At 47.5% G+C, this 23949-nt stretch overlaps 1 protein-coding gene across 6 annotated transcripts in view; it reads left to right on the top strand.

Annotated features, from left to right (window-relative positions):
• The window catches only part of Snx29 (sorting nexin 29), a 473090-nt gene that overhangs the window by 408777 nt on the left and 40364 nt on the right, over positions 1-23949 (top strand). For all 6 annotated transcript variants that reach the window (XM_052759505.1, XM_052759508.1, XM_052759511.1 and 3 more), the window contains one exon: positions 15961-16101. In XM_052759505.1, coding sequence (XP_052615465.1) covers positions 15961-16101 — 141 coding nt within the window. The remainder of the gene's footprint in view (positions 1-15960; positions 16102-23949) is intronic.

Genomic DNA, 23949 nt, shown 5'->3' on the forward strand with positions numbered 1-23949 from the left:
GCGGTCCAAATGGGCCAGCCATGTATTTACTGCCACTTAGATTTGATTGACAGGACCCCAGTCTCATGCTCATAGCTGGACAGGATTCAGAGTTCTCGGACAACAGAGGTCAGACCGAGTCTGTGTTCATGGCAGCCCTTCTGGAACTTGGGGAAATGACTTTGAGTAATGTCCACGTGCACTGTGTGCTCAAAAAATAGAGAGAGCCAGGCTGCAAAAGACACACACACAACACGTGGGTCTGTGAAGATGGCTGAACACAGGCCCTGGGCCAGATGCTGGGGCTCTGGGTAGCTTTCTGTCTCCCCACATAGTCCATGGGAATGTTCAGCAGCATGCCAGCCCTGGCCTCTCTGAGATGCCCCTAAATGCCCCCCGTAATTCCCCTTTCCTCCTCCGAAGCCACGGGTATTCTCCATGGTAGTCAGTGTGGGGCAGAGAGGAATAGGGCCAGGGATCCCAGCACCACCAAGCCGGAACAGTGTGTTTCTCTCCCAGAGAGACTCTAGAACCATCTGCATGGATTGAAGGCCCTGGGCAGGTGTGTGGTGAGAAGGGAACATGCCGGGAAGGCCACATACCACGCAGCACAGTCAGCGGGGAGGAAGGAGAGGGCCACGCTTGTTGCCGATGCTGTACTTGCAGAGACATTGCCTTGCAGCCCGGTGGGCCTGCTTGGAGGACACCTCAGCCCACATCCAGGAAGACATGCAGCCTCACGGAAGTCCTGAAACTGTTCGGGAAGGTAGCCATTTCTCTGTCTTTAGCATCAGTATTGCTGTCCAGGTGCCAGACTCTCATAAGTACAAGTCTTACCTTCCTGTCCTCAGGAATATTTCATTCAGAGTGTATAACCTAGCAGGCAGCTGCCTATTGTTTTGGCATGGCCCCTTGGCTAGCTTCTCTTCACCGTTCACAGCCTGACTCAGGTATCAACTCCTCCAGGAAGTCTTCCCTGATAGACCTTAGCACTGCAATGCGTGTGGTGTCTCCTGGCTGCCTACCTCCTGCTGCTCTGTGTTCTAACACTTCCACCACTGGACAGAGGGTTTGTCTATATGTCCCTGAAGTGGTGTGTGGACTGCTTTCAAACAGGTGTACAGCTTTGCTGATAGCAGCAAACTTGTTATGTGCTGCATGCCAACTAGAGTGGTTGGCTCTAAACACAGTCTGCACAGGCAGCTGCCTTCATTTTATGTCATAAAATGACTTCATAAAGTAGTGAAGGTCGTGCGGCTAATAAAAATATCAAATCTAGTAAGAATGTGCAATTGGGATTTGCCCCGGCAGCTGCAGCCCCCAGACTGTACCCATAATCACTGTTCTGACCCCTTGGGCCACCTGCTATGCGTTTTCAAGGCCAGTATAAAACTTGGTATCTAGCAGATGCTCGCTCAGCAAGCAGGAGACAAACTGTAATAGGTTAGATCCCTGTGGCCTGCAGCTCAGCCACAGGACACTGTCCTGGTAGCCTGGCCTCCTCTGTCAGTGCGCACTAAGGGCCAGAGGGGTCTGCTTCCTGCTCTTGTAGACCCAGAGTAGCCATTCACCGTCAGCCTTAGCTCTTTCTCCCCAAGGCTGAGAGAAACACACCGTGCTATCAAAGCTTGTCTCCCTCACCAGGAGCTGCATCCAGTCTTTTGCTCTGTGGTTATAGTAGTTTACTGTCTGTTACAGTAGTTCTCTTTGGGCCTGAGGCCGATGGGGAACGTCAAACCTTCCAAGGGAAGCTTTCTTCCCATGTCTTCACATGGGGAACACTGAGGCATTGTGCATGTCCTCATGACAGATGCCCCGGGCTCCTACTTTGCATAGACTCTCAGCTTGCTCTTACCATGGATAGGCTCTTTGGTCTCCAGTCTCCAGGAGCCCTTATGTGGCTTTGGTTGGCTCTGCACTCCCCCATTCACTGTTGGACATTAGCTCTTTCTTCCTGAATGTTAGTGACAGTCTTTTCCTTCTGAGACGTGGCCGTGCCTTCTTAACGGTATGATATTTTGATGTTCGTCATTCTATGTGAAGAGAAGAGGAGGAAGAGGTGTGTTGTCCTTAGGGTGCTGAGCAGACCCTATACTTACCCGATGAATAAAGTAACACTTTGTTTTTCTGTCACCAAAGTCTGACCAAAGGAGGGAATCTGGAAAACTCGAAAAACCATAAAGAAAATAAGAAGCTACCAGCACGCAGAGCCATCTTGGTTAATGTTTGCCTTGTTTCCTGGTCTTATTTCGAACTGTGACTGCGCTCACACACACGTCATTGAAATCACACCTGTCATGTATTGTAATAGTCTCTAATTTACTTAAAACAAAACAAAAACAAAGTCTGACTCTGTAGCTCAGGCCAACCTGGAACTCGCTATCCAGTATAGTCTGGCCTTGAAATACTGACTTCCTGCCTCAGCCTCCTGAGTGCTAGGATTACAGGTGTGAATTCCCATGCCCAGCTCTCTTTGCTCTTTAAGCTCATATATGCTGGCCATGCCTCTTCTCCTCTCAGCACTACTGACACCAGGCTAAATCTCCCTCCCCTACCATCCCTCTTGTCCCTTTGTTGAGACAGGGTCTCACTCTGCAGCCAGAGCTGGCTTCAGAATTAAGATCCTCCTGCCTCTGCCTCCAGAGTACTGAGCTCACAGGCAGGTACACCATGCCCAGCCTACCATCTCTTTTATTTTTGAAAACTTCTGCACTTAAAAAATAGTTGAATGATAAAGAAAAAGTATATATATTCCAAGATGTCCAATATGACAGTCTGCTGTGTGTATACATTATATGATGACTACCACGACGACATTGGCCCATTCTTCTCCACCTGAGTTTAGTATGTATGGTGGGGCTGAAGTTTCTAGAAGGCATTAGACATTAGCTACAGTCACTGTCACAGGGGATCTCAGAGCTTACCTAGCCTGTGGTCTCTGCATGAGCCCCACATGCCACCACAGCACAGCAGCCCTCTGTTGTCACAGATGGTAGGGTCTCTGTGTATCTGTTTCCCAAGCATGTCTGTGCCTGTGTCTGTTTCCCATGCATGCCTGTGCCTGTGTGTATGTTTCACATGCATGCCTGTGCACATGAACATGTGCGCATGTACTTGTGGAGGCTAGAAGCTAACCTGGGATATCATTCCTCAGCAGCCATTCACCTTGATTTTTAAGACAGTATCTTAGTTACTGTTCTACTGCTGTGAGGAGACACCATGACTAAGGCAACTTATAAAGGAAGGTGCTTATTTAGGGGCTTGCTTACAGTTTCAGAGGGTTAATCTATGGTCATCATGGTGGGGAACATGGGGGCAGGCATGATGCTGGGGCAGTAGCTGAGAGCTTATATCTTAAGCACATGTAAGAGGCAGAAAGAGAGACTGGGTCTGGTGTGGGCTTTTCAAACCTCAAAGCTCACCTAGTGACATAGCTACTCCCACAAGGCCACACTTCCTTATCCTTCCCAAACAATTCCAAACATTTCCACTAACTGGGGGCCAAGAGTGCAAACATATAAGTCCATGGTGGCCATTCTAATTCAAGGCACCACAGACAGCATCTGGCCTGGAACTTAAAGGTGTGAATCTCCATTGGTAGCTCCCCTGAACAGATTGTATAGATACACACCACCATACCCAATTCTTTTGTTTTTGTTTTTTGACATTCTGGGTCTTTTCTTTCTGTACATCTGTCAAGGCATGGATTCACAGGGAATGGGCTTCTGCAGCTAGGATCCTCTTGTTAGCTCTCACAGAGCATCTCCTAGCTGGAGCAGCTCATGCTTCTACTGAAACACTTTGCCCCCGACCCTCCCCTCCCCCTCATAATTTTACTTCACCCATTTCAGGAAGTGACCTTAGCTCTTTGAGTGCTCAACACACACATTGAGTTTCTTGACAAGAGTCTTGACCTTGACCTTGTTTGTTCACAGTAGTGCCAGCAGCGTGCTGGGTGATGTTGTAGGCTTCCAGCTTTGCCATGCTAATAACCACAGGGTGTTCCTTTCTGCACCCTGCCTATATTCATGTGTTAGAGTATTTTCTAAAAGACTTAGTGCATGTGTGCCAGCCACCCCCCCCCCCCACCATGTCCACCGTTTTGGTGCAGTGATGTCAGAGGGTACCTATAGCTGACAGCAATGCCTTGCCTTTTTACATGGGTTCTGGACTTGAATTCAGCTCCTTGAGAAGCAAGAGCTTTACCTACTGAGTCATCTCTTCAGCCCTCTGGTTTTTCCCTGTGCAATCCCCCTGCCTCAGCACAGGCATTCACCACCATAGCTAGACTCTCTTTTTCAGTCTGGTCTTTGTTCTAAATCAAACATCCCTCAGCTATTTCCTGCACCCATATTTGTGGCCCAGCTGGAGACACCATGTCCCTCTCCTCCAGCTCTTTTTGCATTTGAATTCATCAGAGTTCCTTGCACCTTCCTGGACAGGATGAGTAAGTTTCAGAAGGGCAGGGATCAAGCCTGGCTTTGTTCTCCCAGTATCCCCAGGGTCTTGTCTGGAGCAGGTAGCACCTAGTTCTGATTGGGGGAAAGAGACCTGATGTGAGTAGGGTCTGGAAGGCAAGGCCCATGTCTCCAACCCAGTGTTTCCTCCAGAGGTAAGCCAGCAAGCGAGCATGCAGACTGCTGGCCAAGCCACCCTGAGCAGCACGTCAGGTGCTGCTGGGTGTCACGGGACAGCGAACTCAGCTGCAGTGTCGTGCCTAGAGCTGGACACTGCACTTCTCCCCGAGATGCAGTATCTGTGGGTCAGCCTTTCACTCAAGGTGGGCACAGGCCTGTGGGGTGGTGCTGGCAGTTCTCAGTAAATAACACCTCTTTTCCTCACCTGCCTCATTTGCATAACCCAGTGAACTGAAAAGTCGTTTGTCTTCAGTTAAGTTGTTCATCTTCTCAGCATTTGACTGCGATAATATCACTCCATCAGTGTGGTCCTGTGGTAATTTGGGCATTTTGTTCCAGCACTGAGGACATTTACAGCTAATAACACATGAAGCCATTTCATTAAAAGGAAAGTTGAGCAGGGGTACATTAACATGGGTTGTGAACCAAAACACAAATCATTGCACTCATTGGCTGCTAAGGAAGCAAATGAATTAGGAACCTCAAGCCATTTTGAAGAGCATATAATGTCATCTGACTAGTTTGCATGTGACAGTCCTCATGTTGGTGTTGGGCTGTCACTGTTTCCCTCTGGTGTGAAAACAGTGTGGCTCTGGGCCCTTCCTCCATCAGAGGCTCTGAGCTTGATCTCTACTGCCTTCCATGTCATGTAACGGTACTTACACATTTTCCTTATTCCATGGCTGCATTTTAAGACAAAGAAAATCACCGAGCTTTAGAGAACTTATGCAAAATGTCTGGTACATTTTGAAAGGCATTGCTAAGCCTTCCACAAGTCCTGGAAATGAGAGTCAGACTTGTATTTTCTAAGAGAAATGAGACCTGTGTTTCTCTGGGCTTGTCCTCATGCTCTGGGTCTGGTAGTCTAGATCTGCCATCCCATATACTTGGGGGTGTTGAGGCCAACAAGTTTAGGGCCAGCCTGAACTGTAGAGTGAGTTTAGGGCCAGCCTGAGTGACTTAGACATCTGAAAAGAGGAAGTAAAAATGATGGCTGGGGTGTGGGGCATTGGTTGCTGCTTGCTTAGCATGTGTGAGGCCCTAAATTCAATCCCAGTGAAGTAGAGAAGAGGACAGGGAGGTAAAGGAGAGAAGGGTGCAGGGAGGGAGGGGGAGAGGGAAGGAGGAAGAAAGAACAAATGAATGACACCATACATAAGGAAACCTTTGCTTCTGGGGTCAGGACTCTGTATGGTGCAGAAGTGGAGTGGAGAGGGAGGTGCTTAGTGACCATGCAGCAAGCAGAGGTAGCCTGGTGTTTTGCTTGCAAACCCACAATTTTTGAGTCTTTGCCCTGTATGGGCCAGCATCTCTCTGCAGTCTGCTCTTTGTCAAGGTTTACAGCAGCCATTAAGTATCTCCTATGAGGTCCCTTCCTGAAATAGCTCTCTGGCTGGGGACTCTGGGTGTGTTTGTGACAGGGCTGTATGAATGCCTTGCTGGCCTGTAGCCAGCGCAGAGGGTGCCCAGCTCAGGCTGAGTCAGAGCCCAGTGTGCATTCAGGGTTTATCTTAGTGCTTGCAAATCCACCCAGGGGCTCAGGTTCTGACCTCTGCTGTTGCTGTTGAGCTTTCTGCAAGCAGAGGGCACTGGGAACTGCCCCATCCTCAGCCACACTTTCTGTTTGTGTTCCCTTGTCTGCCTAGCATTTGACAATTAATTAGGCATGGTAATTACCTGCTTTAATTTCGTGATTGCACATCCTATAATTACCCCTAATTCTGTAATAGGGAAGTTCATGTACACAAAGGCAATGGATGATGGAGGTGACAGGGCTTGCCATATCTGCAGCTGCCATTGCTCAGTGTGCCTGCTAGGCATGGCATCAGTGAGGCTGGCCTGCCCCATCCTGCAGGGGAAGGAGCTGAGTCTCAGAGCAAGGTACTGTCCTTAGGGTTGCAGTGTGCGTGTTGGGGGCAGCTAGGCTGGGGGCCCAGGCTTTTCCTGTGCACAGCCCCATGCCCTGTCCCTCTGCCAACCTGCTACCCAACCTGACATCCCACATGCTTGGGACTGAAGAGGCTTGTGTTGTGCCTGGCAGGCTTTTGACCTGGAGCTTCACCTGCCCAAACAAACTTGCAAGTCTTTATTCTCTTTCCCTCCCCTCCCCCACTGTGCATGTGACCAGTTGCACATTGGAACAACTAATACTGACAGATGTGTTGATACAGGTATACTGGACATTGTCCTAAAGTCACCCAGTGCTCTGCACAGCACCCTCCTTTACCAAACGGAAGAGGTGACCTAACTTACAAGAGGTGGCACTAGGGTTCAGGTCCAGGTTCTGGCCTCCCCTTCAGGGCTGGTCCAGCTGCACCTCTGGTGTGCATGAGCACTTACCACAGTACCTTTGGCACAGCTCCAGTCCTGCCCACAGTCTGCATTAGACACCTAGGTCCTTGAGTAGGATGGAAACTCCCTGTCCTGAGGACAGGAAGAAGGCATGGCTCACACACACATCATGCAGACCGTCATCCCATGGACTTTTTCCTGTGTCTGCATGTGTAACCACTACTCTGGTGGAGATGCAGGGCACTTTAGCACTGTCCTTTGCAAACAAGTTAGAGGCCTTGCTTCTCTCCTAGCTCATGACAATAGTGGCCATTTTTTTTTTTTTTTTCAGTAGTAGCATAGTAGTTTTGTCTCACACATTTAGGTCCGTGTGACTAACGGAGATAGGTACAAGAGCTCCCAATCAGAAACACCCTCAATGCCCATCCGTGCAGAGCAGGTAGACACTGGTGCATGTTACCACAGTGGGAGGCTGTGCAGCCCTGTCAGGGCACTAGTGAGAGGGCATCTAGCAACATGGATTCATCTCACAAACACTGAGAAGGAACCAGACGTGGTGGATTATATGGGCATGACTCCATTTATATGAGCCCAAGAAAGAAGAAAATACAGGGGAGAGTGTCCACTTGCAAAGAGGGTGCTGGCAGATGAGAGGTGTGAGGGAGCCCATGGGAATTCTCCAGAGTTAGCATGTCTTTATCGCTCAGGGTGACAGGCTCACCCTGGCCTTTCAATATATGTGTGTCATCTACTTTGATAGCATTGGCTTCCCTGTCATCCTCTGTTGTCCGTCCTCCCACTGTCCAACTGGGCCCTACTCTTCATATACAGTTCCTTTTCTGTTTTCCTGTCTTCTGTGCTCGTGTGTGTGTGTGTGTGTGTGTGTGTGTGTGTGTGTGTGTGTGTGTGATTTGTTAAAACTAGATGCCCATGTGAGAGAAAACATACAGCATTTTTCTTTGTGAGTCTGGTTTATTCCATTTAAAATGCTGATCTCCAGTTCTATGTATATTCTTATAAATGGCATGATTTTATTCCTTACACTTACATAAAACTGTCTGTATAGGCCATGATTTCTTTATCCATTAAACTGTTGATAGGCATTTAGGCTGATTCCTCAAGCTGGCTATAGTAAATCCTGATACCAGGTATCCTGATAAACTGGAGTACACATGTGTCAGTGGTATGCCCTCAGCTGGGTCATACCTAGCTCTTGCTGAGCTTATGAGGAGCCTCCACACCAATCTCCTTTTTGGCTGTAACAGTTTGTCCTCATTAGAAGTGGGGGAGGCTCCTCCCTGCCCCTGTCTTTGCCAGTGTTTGTTGCCCCTCAAGGTCCCGTCCACACAGTGCATGTGCTCAATGGTGGACTGAGGCCCAAGCCCCAAGTCCCAAACTTCTCTTTGCTCCTCGTGCTGCATAGGCCTTACCAGGGTGACTTCAGTGAAGGATCTCAGAATCTGCACTTCTTAGTTGGACCTTTTTTTCCGGGGACTGCCAGCTCTCCAGTAATGACATGGGGATTTATTATTAATTATAAAAGTTCGGCCATAGCTTAGGCTTGTTATACTAACTAGCTCTTACAACTTAAGTTAACCCATTTCTGTTAATCTACACATTGCTATGTGGCTTGTGGCTTTACCTGTCCTCCAGCTTGTCTTGTTTCCTCTGCATTTCCTGGCAACTCCACCCTTCTTCTTCCCAGTGTCTTCTGTGTCTGGCTGTCCCACCTATACTTCCTACCTAGCTAATGGCCATTTAACTTTTTATTAAACCAATAAGAAGGTGCCTTGGCAAAGACACATCTTCACAGTGTACAAAAAGATTATTCCATGGCATTTCCTCCTTTTTATCTAAATAAAAAGGAAAGGGTTTAGCCCTAACACAGTAAAACTATATATAACAGGAACAAATATCAGGTAAGAATTGCATTTGCAATGTCCAGTCCATTTTTATTTTGCAATTTTGGAAAAAATACTCCATTATTTATCCCATCTTTGTGATCCAAAGTTTTGTATATTTAGTCCTATCATAACTAACTATAAACTACCTAGTCTTCAACTCCATCAAAGACTCCAAAAGGATAAAATATTATCCGTTTTTGAAGTAAATTGGTGTTGCCAGGAGCAGATGTATCTCACTATCATGAAAAACCTCATGTTATTAAAACATTTTAAATGCCATATTCTGTAGGTCTTTGAGGTGTTTAAAGACCATCTATTTAAAATATGTCTCTGATTGACCTTGAAAACACACCTAACATGACTATAAGTTTGTTATAAATGACTATTAACCTGTATTTCTTTATTATCCTAAATAGTTTTCAAGGACTAAAACTTTACATTACATTTTTAAATGAGCTGCATAGGTATAATACCTTAAACAAGAAATAGAAACATATAATACAGTATAACAAAGATAACCTTAAATTTGAATCAATATAAAAAAAAATCCATACCAATGTAAAATATTTGAGACTAGTGGTTGTTCAAAAGTAGACTCAACAATCCACCCTTCTATCCCATAGCTTTTCTATACTATATTCCCTCTTTGTCCCTTTAGAAAGAGATCCTTGAATCTAATCTCCTTTGTTTAGCTCTATCCTTGACTATGACCAATTAACAACTTGTAACCAACCCCCCTAAACGATAACATCCATAACCTATCAAACACCTAAAAACAATCCAAACCACCTCTTGGGAATGTGGGAGTTGTATTCTCTAGACTGCTTCCTGTTGACTGTAGGCTACAGCATCTTTAGGGACCCTGAGAATATTGAGATAATGGTCCAGTCCTGGGAAACTGCCATAACATTTGTTGCTCAGTCTCTGTGCAATGGGAAAGTGCAAAGCTTATATGAAGTCATGGCTGGAGTAGTCTGTGAGGCTGGACCATCTCAGCCAGCAGCCTTGAAGCTGTTCTGGACACAGAACTCTGAGGAAACTGCAACAGAGGCATTTTGAGAGGGTGGATGGATCACCTGGGCCACCTGTTTTTATTGGTGTCTGGTCCCCTTCCTCTGAAAACACAAACTTTTAAAGGTAACATACATTAACACAAGTATGGGCTGTGTGTTGTACTTAAGCCAGCCAAAGATGATTTTTTGTTTTATGTTTGAGCAGGTAAAATATACATCACCTGTCTTTTTTAGGTTTATTTCTTTATGTCTGTTGCCAGGATTTTCAGGGGGTCTTCCCCAGTCAAATATGATCTCTGTCAACCTTAAATGAATCCACAGCCTTTCTTTTTCTATGGAAACAAAAGCATAACCACTCCCCAATGTTACATATTTTTGACTTCCATTTTGAAGTTAAGACATTTTAAAAATATATAGGTTGATTTAATTCAGCAGTTTCCATAGACCAGTGTCTCTCAGCAGCTATTGTTTGTTCACTAGCAATCAAAACAATTAAGGTCAGTAAAACACCATACAGGATCCAGATTCTGTGTATTTTCCATCTCTATGTGGCTTATCTTTTTATATTATTTTTCTTTAAAGATTTTATCTTATTTATAAACTGTTTTTTCTATGACTATCTATACTCATTTTCTTTTTTTAAGCCTTCAGACATTTTGTAAAGACACTGTAACCTGTTTAGAGGGTTTTTTTTTCCTGTCTAGGTCTGCTTTACTGAGTATGTGTAACCTTTTCTGTCTGCATAAGCAAAATCTTTTTTTAATAAATATTTTTATTTTATAATTAATTTAATTTTACATATCAGCCATGGATTCCCCTGTCCTCCCTCCTCCCACCCCCCAGCCTTCCCCCTCAATCCACCCACCACTCCCACCTCCTCCAAGGCAAGGTCTCCCCTGGGGATTCAGCCCAGCCTGGTAGATTCAGTTGAGGCAGGGCCCTCCTCCCTGCACCAAGGCTGAGCAAAGTGTCTCAGCACAGGCCCTAGGTTCCAAAAAGCCAACTCATGCACCAAGGACATGTCCCGGTCCCACTGCCTGGGGGCCTCCTAAACAGTTCAAGCTCATCAACTGCCTCACTTATCCAGAGGGCCTGGTCCAGTTCCATGGGGGCTCCTCAGCTATTGGTTTACAGTTCATGTGTTTCTGCTAGCTTGGTGATTTGTCCCTGTGCTTTTTCCAATCATGGTTTCGATATCTCTTGCTCATATAATCCCTCCTCCCTCTCGCCGATTGGACTCCTGGAGCTCCACCTGGGGCTTGGTTGTGGATCTCTGCATCTGCTTCCACCAGTCACTGGATGAGAGTTCTATCATGACAGTTGGGGTGTTCAGCCATCTAATCACCAGAGTAGGTCAGCTCAGGCACTCTCTCGACCATTGCCACTAGTCTAGAGTGGAGGTATCTTTGTGGATTTCTGGGGACCTCTCTAGCACTCTGCTTCTTCCTATTCCCATGGGGTCTTCGTTTATCATGGTATCTCTTTCCTTGTTTTCCCACTTTGTTCCTGATCCAGCTGGAATCTCCTGCTCCCCTAAGCTCTCTTTCCCCCGACCCTTGCCCTCCATTACCCCCACCCCTGGTTTGCTCATGTAGATCTCCTCCATTTCTCTGTCGCTGGGCAATCCCTGTGTCTTTCTTAGGGTCCTCTTTACTAGGTAGCCTCCCTGGAGTTGTGAGTTGCAGTCTGGTTATCCTTTGCTTTACATCTAGTATCCACCTATGAGTGAGTACATACCATGTTTGTCTTTCTGAGTCTGGGTTACCTCACTCACGATGATATTTTTCTAGTTCCATCCATTTGCCTGCAAACCTCATGATATCATTGGTTTTCTCTGCTGAGTAGTACTCCATTGTGTATATGTACCACATTTTATTTATCCATTCTTCAGTTGACAGGCATCTAGGTTTTTTCCAGGTTCTGGCTATTACAATAATGCTGCTATGAACATAGTTGAGCATGTGTCCTTGTGGTATGATTGAGCATTCCCTGGGTATATGCCCAAGAGTCGTATAGCTGGGTCTTGAGGGAGGTTGATTACCAATTTTCTAAGAAAGTGCCATATTGATTTCCAAAGTGGTTATACAAGTTTGCATTCCCACTAACTGTGTAGGAATGTTCCCCTTGCTCTACATCCTCTCTGACATAAGCTGTCTTCAGTGTTTTTGATCTTAGCCATTCTGACGGGTGTAAGATGGTATCTCAGAGTTGTTTTGATTTGCATTTCCCTGATGACTAAGGATGTTGAGCAATTCCTTAAATGTCTTTCAGCCATTTGAGCTTCTTCTGTTGAGAATTCTCTGTTTAGCTCTATAGCCCATTTTTTTTTTAAATTGGACTGTTGGGTATTTTGATGTCTAATTTCTTGAGTTCTTTATATGTTCTGGATATCAGCCCTCTGTCAGATGTGGGGTTGGTGAAGATCTTTTCCCATTCTGTAGGCTGTCTTTTTTGTCTTATTGGCTGTGTCCTTTGCCCTACAAAAGCTTCTCAGTTTCAAGAGGTCCCATTTATTAATTGTTTCTCTCAGTGTCTGTGCTACTGGTGTTATATTTAGGAAGTGATCTCCAGTGCCAATGTGTTCAAGACTACTTCCTACTTTCTCTTCTATCAGGTTCAGAGTAACTGGATTTATGTTGAGGTCTTTGATCCACTTGGATTTAAGTTTTGTGCACGGTGAGTTTTTGTGCAAGTTTTCTGTCTGCCTGAGCAAAATCTTAAACCACTGCACAGCTTAGCTCATGTTGCATTGGTGGGTTATGCCCGTAGGCTGTGACCTGGATACATATCTCTGTACTGAGGCCTGCATGAGAAACTGCAGGACCATGAAGCTGCATTTGACTCCATTTTTGTGTGTTTGGAACATTTTGTTAATCTTTTTTATGTCTTATGTGGAAATACGTGCCCCCTTGTTGGATGCCATTTGTAACAAGTCTTTTTCTGCCCCGCCATCCAGCTCCCAAATCATGACACAGAGACTTCTTATTAATTGTGAAAGCTCTATCGATAACTTAGGCTTGTTTCTAACTAGCTCTTATATCCTTAAATTAACCCATTTCTATTTATCTACATCCTGCCACAAGGCTTGTAGCTATTATCTCTTCTTCTGTACATCCTGCTTCCTCTGTGTTCTTGACTCCATCCTTCTTCTTCCCAGCATCCTTTGTGCCTGGTAATCCTGCTAGCTATTGGCCGTTCAGTTCTTTATTAAACCAACCAGAGTGACACATCTTTACAGTGTACAAAAAGATTATTCCACAACAGCACTTTTCCTTCAGGCAGAAAATAGTGAGCCCTAGTGGTGACCATAGCAGCACCCACCAATTTTATTTCCTTCTGCTGGGTCAGGAGATGGGTGACTTTATCCCTTATTTAAAAGGGAGCTTGGTTGTGTGGAAGAGATTGGCTTTGCATTCCTTCCAAGGAGTTAATTGTTTTCATGGCTCAAGCTGAGAAAAGTGGGCTAGTCAGACTAATTTGGGCAGAGGATCCCTTTAAAATAAGTGAATAAGTTGTAGTTGTTTGTTTTGCTCCTTTGGAGGGCCCACCACCCAGCTCCTAAATAAATCAGACATGGAAGCTTATTCTTAATTATAAACATCCAGCCTTAGCTTGACTTGTTGCTTGCCAGCTTTCCTTAACTTAAATAATCCCAGCTGCCTTTTGCCTCTGGGATTTTTCCTTTTCTTCTCCTGTATGCCTTTCCCTCTTACTCCATGGCTTGCTGTGTAGCTGGGTGACTAGCCCCTGATGTCCTCCTCTTTCTCTGGCTCCTAGATCTCTCCTCCCAGATTTCTCCCTCTATATATTCTCTCTGCCTGCCAGCCCCACCAATTCTTTCTCCTGCCTTGCTATTGGCCATTCAGTTCTTTATTAGACCATCAGGTGTTTTAGACAGGCAAAGTAACACAGCTTCACAGAGTTAAACAAATGAAACATAAACAAATGTAACACACCTTAAAATAATATTCTACAACCATGAAGGAAGGAAGGAAGGAAGGAAGGAAGGAAGGAAGGAAGGAAGGACCCTAACAGTTTTCAGCATACGCACACTTAGTCTAGTGGTGTAGAATTCATGAGCAAATCATCTGCACCTCAGGTTTCCCAGATTTGGATGCCAAGCAGGTTGTTGGGGACTGGTTGTTAGTAATCTGGAGGATTTTGATTCTATCATATTAGATCTGAGGGGAGAAGTATAAGTGAGAAGGTGAAATCAGGGGCTTTTCTGGCAAGGAGAGCATTTGGAGGTCATGTTAAGTGCCACACTCCTGGTCTGGGCTCCCAGAGTCCCCTGTGACTTCATTTCAGTGGAGCACTGGGGTAGAAAACATGGGACACTGGGGCGAAGACAGCTCTGGACGCAAATTCTTCATTTCCCCATTTTCCTGGGCAAGTGACATTGCCTCTCTGAGTCCATGTCTTCATCTCGAGAGGGTATGTTCCCACCACCTGCCTGGCAGCTTAGCCTGAGGACAAGAGGAGAAGTGTGTGTCTGGTGTAAAGCTCAGCTCATGATAGGTGCTGAGTGCTGAAGGTCTTGTGTTTGGTTTGTCATTTCTGTTTAGCCTTAGGCCTCCCACTCACTGAGTTCAAGGGCTCATTTCCTTAGATAGTGGAAAACAGAGCTGAGAGCTGTATCCACATCTGTGAGGTGCTGAGGTGAGCCTATCATGGTGATCCGTGGAGCCTTGGCACTCTTCCTGTTCCCCTGGCTATCAGTGGTCTCCAGGTATAGCAACAGTGGCTGCCCGAAATGCACTCTGGGCACCAGCAAAGGGCAGGAGTGTGGGTGCAACAGGAGCCCCAGAGCCTACTCAGCCCTGCACCTCTCAGCCTTCCAGCCCTCTGCTCCTGGAGACTGCTCCCGACTTGGCCTGGCCGCTTGCAGGCAACAAGAGACAAAGGCATCATGTTTTGCTGTTGTCTTTGCTCTTGAAGATGAATCAATAAAAGCCTAGGAGGAGGGCCAGGCTTACTGCTTAGAACCTGAGCCTGGCTTCAGATTTAAAGAATGTGAGCATGCACACCGTGGCTGCAGCTCATATCTGAGGTCTGCACTACAGGCAGATTAGAGAGTCCTGGGCAGAAACACAGGGCCTGTAGAACTGGGTGTGGCTGCCTGTAGGGGAGGGAGGGACAGAAGCCAAACATCCTTGTGGAAGGCTCAGGAAGAGCAGAGGGAATAGTAAGCATACTCTTGCTTCCACTGAGTAAAAAGAGAATTGGCTTCTAAATATATGTTACAAAGAATGCAGTCAGGCTGACTCACAACAGAGATGTTTGTTGCCATTCGTATGTAAAGAGGTCTTGAAGATGGAGGGATCCTTGCTTTATATGAAGTACAGTAGAAGTACAGTAGTCACTATGCAGAGATTTTACCCTCTTTATGATTCTTAGGTCGAGTGATGTTTTAAAACACATCATCTGGGAGCAGTGGTACACACCTTTAATACTAGCACTCAGCAGATAGAGAAGTAGGATCTTTGTGAGTTTGAGGTTGGCCTGGTCTACATAGCGAGTTCTAGGCCAACCAGGTGTGCATGGGGAAACCTTTCTCAAACAAAAAAAAGAGCCCCCATTTTTTAGGTTTCCTTACCAGATAGCTATGCTGTGTCCTGGCAGGTGCCGAGCCCATAAACCACATCAGCATCTTGAGCGTTTTCTGGGCAGTGTCCCAACTTGGCTGAGATTAAGTTATGTCCCTGCATGTGCTTAAGTTCCACTGGGCCCCTCAGCAGTCTAGAACATCTTGACCTCACTCCCCTTTGTCCCAGATCAGCTCCTCTACTGTGTGCTGGCCTACTATGTGGTGGTCAGTGTGACTTCAGTCCTGTGGGTCTTGCAGAATTGGTGTCCATGGGCCAGCTTGTAAGCTGCAGATGTGAACAGGGAAATGCATCCGTGCTGTCACTCAACTGGTGGGGACATACTATGTAGCTGGGCTCTCCTGTCACTTGCCCCACAGACTATTTCCTGTGCCCATTGGTGCCATCAGTGCCGTCCATTTTGTGCTTGGTGCTCAGTGGTATGAGGCAGATGTGGCCCCTGTGTGGACAGAGTGATTCAGCACCTGCCCTTGTGAGGATGACATAGGAGCTTGGGTTCAGCCTGTCGTCCTTTCTCCCTCTTTGGCAGGTCTACATCCGGATAAAGGATGACGAATGGAACGTGTATCGGCGGTACACTGAGTTCCGGGCATTGCATCACCAGCTGCAGAGCGCGTTCCCGCAAGTAAGGGCCTACAACTTCCCTCCCAAAAAGGCCATCGGAAACAAGGTATGCATCCAGGGGCCGGGTCACTGCTGCCACTTTCGTCTGTCCTTGCAGACTGAACTCACCACAGAAAAGCTGCAATGCTAGGAAAATAGAGGAGAAAGTAGCCACCACCTAACGGAAGGGCAGTCTTCCTGTGGGTGAGCCTCCCCTTATTTCACCAGGAGAGCTTCCTAGGAAGCACCAGAGAGCCAGTGTGCTTGGTTCAGTGGGCTGTGCCCTTCCAGTAGGAACACCCAGCATCACCTGTGTTGTGTCAATGCTTCAGAGACCGTGCAGATGCAGGCAGTCTCGGCTGTGGCTTTTAAATGATATTTTTAAACACAGATCTGTAAGAGGGCTCAGGGGGTAAATGAACTGAATGCACAAGACTGCCACACTGAGTTTAGTTCCTGGAACTCATGTTAAGGTGGAAGAAGGTCTTCTGGCTTCCACATGTGTATACACACATGTGCACATGCACACACAGACAATTTACAAAATTAAAAAAAAAAACATTTTTCGAAGACCTGGAGAGCTGGCTCAGTCATAATAGTGCTTGTCATACAAGCCTGGGGACCCAAGTTCAACTCCCCAGCACCTACATGGAAATGTGACATGTACCTGTGATCCCCACTAGGGAGATGGCTCACTGGCCAGCCAGCCTAGCTTATTGGCTAGCTCCTGGTCAGTGAGAGACCATGTCTCAAAAACCAAGGTAGACTCAAGGTTGTGCTCTGACCTCCACATGCACATGTACACGTGTGCACACAAAGTCACACATGGATACACTTACACACAAGTGTGCACACATGCACACACACAGAATAAGTTGGCATCTGGGTTGGTTATACTTGCTGACTGCTCTTCTGATCCAGTATTTTCCTGGTTTCAATCATGGTGCTCATTAACATGCATGACGGTGGACCAGACTTTCTCAGAGAGGTTTCTTGTATAATGTCTACTCTGTCATGAAAGTGGATGGCCTCTATTGAAAACGTGTCATTAGTCACCATGCAAAGGGCTAGTTGAGACTAAAGGAGACAGACCCATGTCTGGATGCAGTGTGCTCAGTCAGCTGTCCCAGCAGTTGGCCTCATGATGAACACCCTCCTATTAGCTAGTGGAGACATTTCTCCTCCCTTGTCTGCATGCTGGGCTGCTGAGGGAGCTTGAAACCACTGTGCTCACAGCCCATCACCAGGTCTCTTATCTTGGCCTGGTTTAGTTCACGTGGAGTACATCTGGGCACTAAGGGGTCACTAACTCCATGGATGATTCCAGGTCATAGCCATCTAGAACCATTCAGAATCAAATGAGAAGGAGGCACTTCTGCAGCTACAGGATATTAAACATCCAGTCAGATGTGGGCATTCAGGACCCTTGAGGACCTGAAAGCAACTGGGGATGACCCTCTATCAGACTGGTTCTCAGCATGGGCTGCCAACCAGGACACTGTATTCTCAGCTCTTGGTCCTCATTAGGACAGTAGCCTCATTACTCTGGCCCTTCATCTGGCATATCCTCCTGTCTTCTCTGATTTAGACCCCTCCTCCTCTTGTGATGCCAGTGGGCCATCCAGAAAACCTGCAGTGGCCTCCCAGCTCAAGATCCTTAAGTTAATCACATCTGCCAAGGTCATTTGCCACGTAAGGTCCTAGGAACTAGCTCAGCCTATCACACTCTTATATTGCTAAGAGCATTCTCTGAATTGAATCAGCTCCTTCTCCACCTCCTGCTTCCTCACCCCCCTTTCATAAGCCCCCATTGAGGCAAGGCCACCAAGAGCACCAGTCCCGTGAAACAAGCTCACCAACTGAGGCTCAGGACTAAGGAATGGTGGGGCTTCTGGAGTTCAGTCCTTGTCTTAGTTAGGGTTTCTATCACTGTGAAGATACAGCATGGTAACTCTTATAAAGGAAAACTTTCAATGGGGTGGCTTACAGTTCAGAGATTCAGTCCATTATCATCATGGTGGGAAGCATGGCAGTGTGCAGGTAGACATAGTGATGGAGAAGGAACTGAGAGTTCTAAATCTTGATCCACAGGCAGCAGAAGGAGATTGTGTGCCACACTGGGTGTAGCTTGAGCATATGAGACCTCAAAGCTCACCCTCACAGTGACACACTTCCTCTAACAAGGCCGTACCTCCTAGTAGTGCCACTCCCTATGGGCCAAGCATTCAAACATATGGGAGCTATTTTTAGTCAAACCACCACAGTCATTTAGAAAGAGCAGTGACAATCCTAGGTCCGTTCTGTCTGGAGCGGGGACTGGGAATAGGTTTCCTCTTTGCAGTAGGCCACATGTGACCCCTTCCTGCAGGAGAAGCCCCCATCTGCAGTGGGTCACCCGTGGTGTCTCCATGCAGAAGCCCCGCCCCTGCCCCCTGCCAGTATGGTAGACTTTTCCCTTCCACACTAATGTCTGTGGAGCAGACTTTCTCTTGCTTATTTGTGCATAAGTGAGCATGGGGATGAAGGACACCACCTTGCATAGCCTGGCCCAGTGACCAGCTGGATGGTGGCCAAATGCCCAGACCAGTTTCCTGTAGACACAGTGGACCTGACTCCCTCCAGCCACAGCCTCATCCTGGACCTGCACCATGCCATTCCTCGATGGCTGGTTGGATAGTAATCTTGATCTTGCATGAGGCTGAGGCATGTACACTTTCCCTTCATTACACTGCCTGAAGGCCAGGGAATATTTGAGCAACTCTTTCATGTTTCCAAGAGAGGACTGAGTCATGGTGTAGACTCACTGAACTCAGTTAAAGACCAAACTTGTGCAGACTCACACGGGCCAGTACCTTAGAATGTGCTTTTGTGTCCGGATGGCAAGATTTTTAGAAAGCTGAATATAAATGGCCCAGAAAAGTCACCATGTTGGGATCTTTTCTTTAATGGGTATATTTCAAAGGTGACTTACTTGTCGTTTTGGACCGTGAAGAAGAATCCATACGTGACATCTTTAGGGTGACTGAGTCATGGACACCCAGTCACTGTGAGCCTTGGCTGTTAACTGACCCACTCCTGAGTTGACTAGTGTGAGCACCGTTCAGAGACTGGGCTATGTAACCTATTTTATGTGCCACGTGAGTGTCTGTGTACTTCCCACACATTGCTGTCACTGGTGACAGTGACTGTGGCGACTCTGAGGCAGTGGGTCTCAGCAGGAATTTCCCAACTGAATTCAAACAGCAGAAATCTTGCTGGGCAGCTAGAGGCAGCTCTCCTTCCTTCTCCTGCTGGGTGGGCTTTTCAGGATATGCAAGAGGCAAGGCAGGCTAGGCCACATATGCGGCCACTGACTTCCAGGATGTCTCCGCAGACGAGGCTCAGTGCTGATTCTTTCTGTTACAGTTCAGTGAATGGATGGGAACCAAGAACCACAGGCCCTTCTGAACATTCACTTGGCACTGAGGCAAGGCAAATTCCTTTCAACTTGTTGGAGAAATTGTTCCTTCAAATGCTCATTAAAAACACATGGGAAGACAGTGGTGCTGAGCTAGGTATGCTCTTCTGCTGAACTCGTCCCCATGCAGTCCCTAAGAGGGACGTGTGGAAGCAGAACTGGCAGCCTCTCAAAGGACTTGAGGTGAAAGAATGCTTCACTGTAGCGTGTGCCCCGGATTCTGGGATATCGCGCTAGGTGCAAGGAGATTAGGTGAGAGAACTAGTGGGCTCTGTCATCTAGCTGCTGGCGGTGTTGCAGGGAGAGTGTCACTAGTCACTTCACACCAGGACACTGTGTCCGGGGCAGTGAAGAAGGGAGAGGGGTTGGCTAAAGGAGGCCAGTGCTGGAGGAGCCAGCAGGACCTTCTGGTGACAGGTTTGTTAGAGGAGCCAGTGGGAGCCACTGGCGGGTTGTGTGTCTTCCATCCACCCTGCATCAGGCTGCTGTAGTCTGCACAGCAAAGGACCATGGGAGGAGCAAGAGGCCAGCCTGGGCTACATAGTGCAACCTTGTCTCAGGAAAACATGAGCAACAAAAGGGAAAGCTTCAGAATCTTCAGAAGCAGTGATGACTCTTCAAGAAATAGTCACGACATTAGTCGAGCAGTGGTTCTGCTGTAGGCTCCAGGGTAGAATCCGTCAGCCTGCCCATTCAGGCTTCTGGTGGCACCTGACCCTTGGCATGTGTTTCCACCCCCATGCTTGGTCTCTCTTCTGTGGCCGTTCACATGCTCCCAGCACCTCATTCCCACTTGGGAGCCATCTGTGGAGCTGAGGTACCTTCCTCACAGTCCATCCTTGGGCCTGTGCAAACCTTCCCGGAAATCAGAAGCACACGGGAGACAGCCACTGTTCATTCCTTCCTTTATGCATGTACCATGCTTGAGAGCCCCGAGAGCGATAGGAATGGAGACAGTGGGTGGGGAGGAGAGGGAAGGGAAGGAAGCCAGGGGATGCTCCCTTTGCTTCTCCTGGATGTGTAGCCTTGGGCAAGTTACTTGACCTCTCTGTGCCTGTCCCTCCAATACCAGGAACAGTCCTATCACTCAAGTGCTGGGTTTTTGTGTGTGTGTATGTGAAGTGCTTAGGGGAATATCTGGTAGTGCTCAGTGTCCGGTTCCATCTTTTAAAAAATAAAGAGGTGTGGGATGGTGCCTCAGGTAGGGCAAGCCAATATTAGTGCTCTTCCTTGCTGGTGACACTGAGACTCTGGGCCTATGCACTGGGCACCCTGGCACAGGAGGCCCCGCCAGCACCTCAACAAGCCCTGGATCTCATACACGCAACCACACGCAGCCATGGCTTTCTGTTACTGTTCTCATTGTGCACTTCCTGTGATGCCCTCTGTGAAATGCGTATAGACCAGGAAGCTGGGGCTCGGGGCAGTGAGCATCCCGCTAAGACCCAGGGGCACATAGGTGACAGAGGTAGGAACAGGTGACATTCTTCCAAAACCTCTGCACCAACTTCTCCCTCCATCCCACACCAGCCTCCGGAGCTATGACCCTCAGGTGTCTGCATGGAGCTGCAGTACCCGGGGACTCCCCTGTCACAAAATCCCCTGCTTGGAATGGAGAGATGTGGTGGTGAGACCCCCATGGCTAGTTTTCTAAAGAGAAGTTGGGGAGTAAAAGGAGCTGTGTCCAAACAAAGCAGAAACAGAAGCTCTGTTCCTTTGCCCTGTGCTCTGCATGCAGGCCGGGTGCCTCGTATACTGAGCAAGGGCAGAGAGGAGCCCCAGTTTCTCTTGAGTCAGTAAATGGCACTAAAGGGACTTTCCAGTACATAGTCATTTGCCCGGAAATCCATCTCAGGACAGTGACACACATGAGCTCAGCCTTGAAGTGGGGGAAAACAGAGCTTCTTGGGGAGACTTCATTATCAAATGTACTAAAGACTTTGCCGCCATTCATAAAGAACTAGAAATGTGTGTGCCACTGCACCCCATGTCTGCTGCCTGTGGCACAGGGAGAGGTTGAACTCAAGGCTGCTCTGGCTTTCTCATGTTCTGGTGTGTGCCATCTCCTGGAAGCCTTGTCTAATGTCGTGTGTTTCTTTCCCACACTCCATACCAGCTGCCTGATGATACCATGGACAGCAGATGCTGTCTTTGGTAGGCAGAGCGAGCACAGGGCATGAGCCTGTGACAAGTCCCGAGCTCAAGGGGCAGAAACTGGTGTGTGGCAGCCATTTCATCCATCCATTTCCTTTTTCTGTTTCCTCTTTCATTTGATTGACAGGTGCTGGTGTAGATGCACAGATAGTGTTTATTGAAAGAGATGGTTGATTCCCGTGTGGTACCATCTGACTTGACCACTGTCCTCTAGACATTGGAAAACTAATGTTAATAGGATGTTCAACATCTTTAGCAGGTGTGATGCTTATACCTGTAGTCCCAGTATTCTGGAGGCTGAGTCTGGAGGAACCTGTGTTTGAGGTCAGCCTTAGCTACATAGCAAGTCCCAGACCAGCCTGGGTTGTATAAAGAGACCCTGTCTCAGACCAAACCAGTTATGCCTGATGACAAAAAGGAGCTGTGTGATACTTGGGGCAGCCTTCCCAAACAGCCAGCCACAAGTGGCTGTCTCCCCACTTCACCTCTGTCTGGCTGAGCTGGAGAGCCTTGTTTTCATGCCAAGCCCACTGCTTTCCTAATTGACACGAATTACAAGATGCTTGACTCTGCCTGGCATTTGATCTTTTTTTTACAGTGTTTTTGGGGCTGTTAGATTGCTTGTATATCATTATTTAATCTCCCCCTCCAGCTTAAAAGGCCTTCAGAATATACATAACCTGTGTTCCAGCTGCTGGTTTTGTGTGTGTGTTTGGACAGCTGATTAAAATGGCACTGGAGAAGAGTCCTTCTGGCTCTTATTCTCTTCTTGAGTAATAATTGAGAATAATTGCCACCTCCCCTCCAGTGTTCCCATTCATATGGAGGGCTGGGTATCACAAACTTTGGCATACTGGGAAAAATATGTGTATTTCCAGAGTCTCTGATCCCGGACATTTTAGTGATTGTCACTGGCCCTGATTTTCTGGGGTGCCCACTAGCTGTCTTGCTCTGTAACCAAGGACTTCTTCAGAAGTCATGAGATCTGGGGCAGAGTGTAGGCCTCCTTCAGGTCCTTCTCACTGAGGAACACTGGCTGTGTAACCTTGGGCAAGTTGCAGAGCTTCTGTTGATCAGTGCATGGTAGCTTGCTGACAGTGCAGATTCTTGTGAGCATGCAGTCAGTGCAGACATCCCATACTGCACTGGCATAGCTCAAACCCCCCATGCTAGCTTTAAAACTGCTCCAGAGAGAAGCCACTCTAACTTGGCTTCTGCTGTGGTCTGGCTGTGAAATGCCTCCTTCCCAAACACCTGAGGCTCATGTGTTAGAGCACTCGGCCCCCAGTTGGTGTTGCTACCCCTAGAAGGTTATGAAACCTTTAGGAAGAGGTAGGTCCCTGCGGGGTGGATCTGACACCTGAGCGTCTGGCCCTGCCTCCTGTTGATGCAGTGTGACAGCCCATCTCCTGTCCCATGCCATCCCCACCCTTTCCATGAAGGTGCCAGTGCCGCGGCTGTAGGTGGTTTATCCCAGTAGAGGAAAGTCACTGCTGTTTGCTCTTTCATCTCCTCACCTTGTTGAGGAATGGCTGCTGGTCTTCCTGCATAGTATAGCCTGGCCTGGAACTCCTCACTCTGTAGCCTAGGCTGGCCTGGAGTGGTCTGTGAGCTTCCAGATCCTGACTGGGAGGATTCCAGGTGCACCACACTCCAAGCTCTGTTCTGTTTTAAACTGGGTGCAGATTCCAACCTGAAGGCACTGTTCAGTGTGTTTCCCACAGTGAACACACCCCAGCACACCTGCAAGCAACACTAAGCCAAGACAGGCCCCAGCACTGGGGACATCTTGCTGTCACTCTCCATGCAAGGCACCATGGTCCTGGTCCTAATTTCTAATGCCATAGATTATCTGAGGCCTGAGAACCTCACGTGAAGGAATTCCAAACTTGAAACTCTCTTGCTTTTTCTCTCCACACCACAGCTGTCAGACTCCTCTGTGCTGCTGCATGGGGTACCTACTGGTTTCACTTGATTGCTGCATAGTATTCCATGCTGTGAAGACACCACAGTTTAAGTATCTTTTCTGTCTCTAGAAGCTTGAATGGTATTGGCTAATTATAAATCATGCTGTGTTTAACCTTCTACCCTTCTCTTCTGCTTTCTGGGGGTTGAACTCAGAGATGGAATCGCTAGTCAAATAGTGTGTAGATCTGCCTTGTTCATTTTTAGTTTTTAAAATAGGGTCTCCCTCTGTAGCCCAGGCTGACCTAGGACTTGTGATTCTTCCGGCACACGCCTGATTGCATTGGGATTACAGGCATGAGCCACCACACCAGCTAGTCTGGCTCCTTGAAAGAAGGG

The sequence above is a fragment of the Peromyscus californicus genome, unplaced genomic scaffold (genome assembly GCF_007827085.1).
Source record: "Peromyscus californicus insignis strain IS unplaced genomic scaffold, ASM782708v3 Scaffold_3__1_contigs__length_106647218, whole genome shotgun sequence".
NCBI lineage: Eukaryota > Metazoa > Chordata > Mammalia > Rodentia > Cricetidae > Peromyscus > Peromyscus californicus.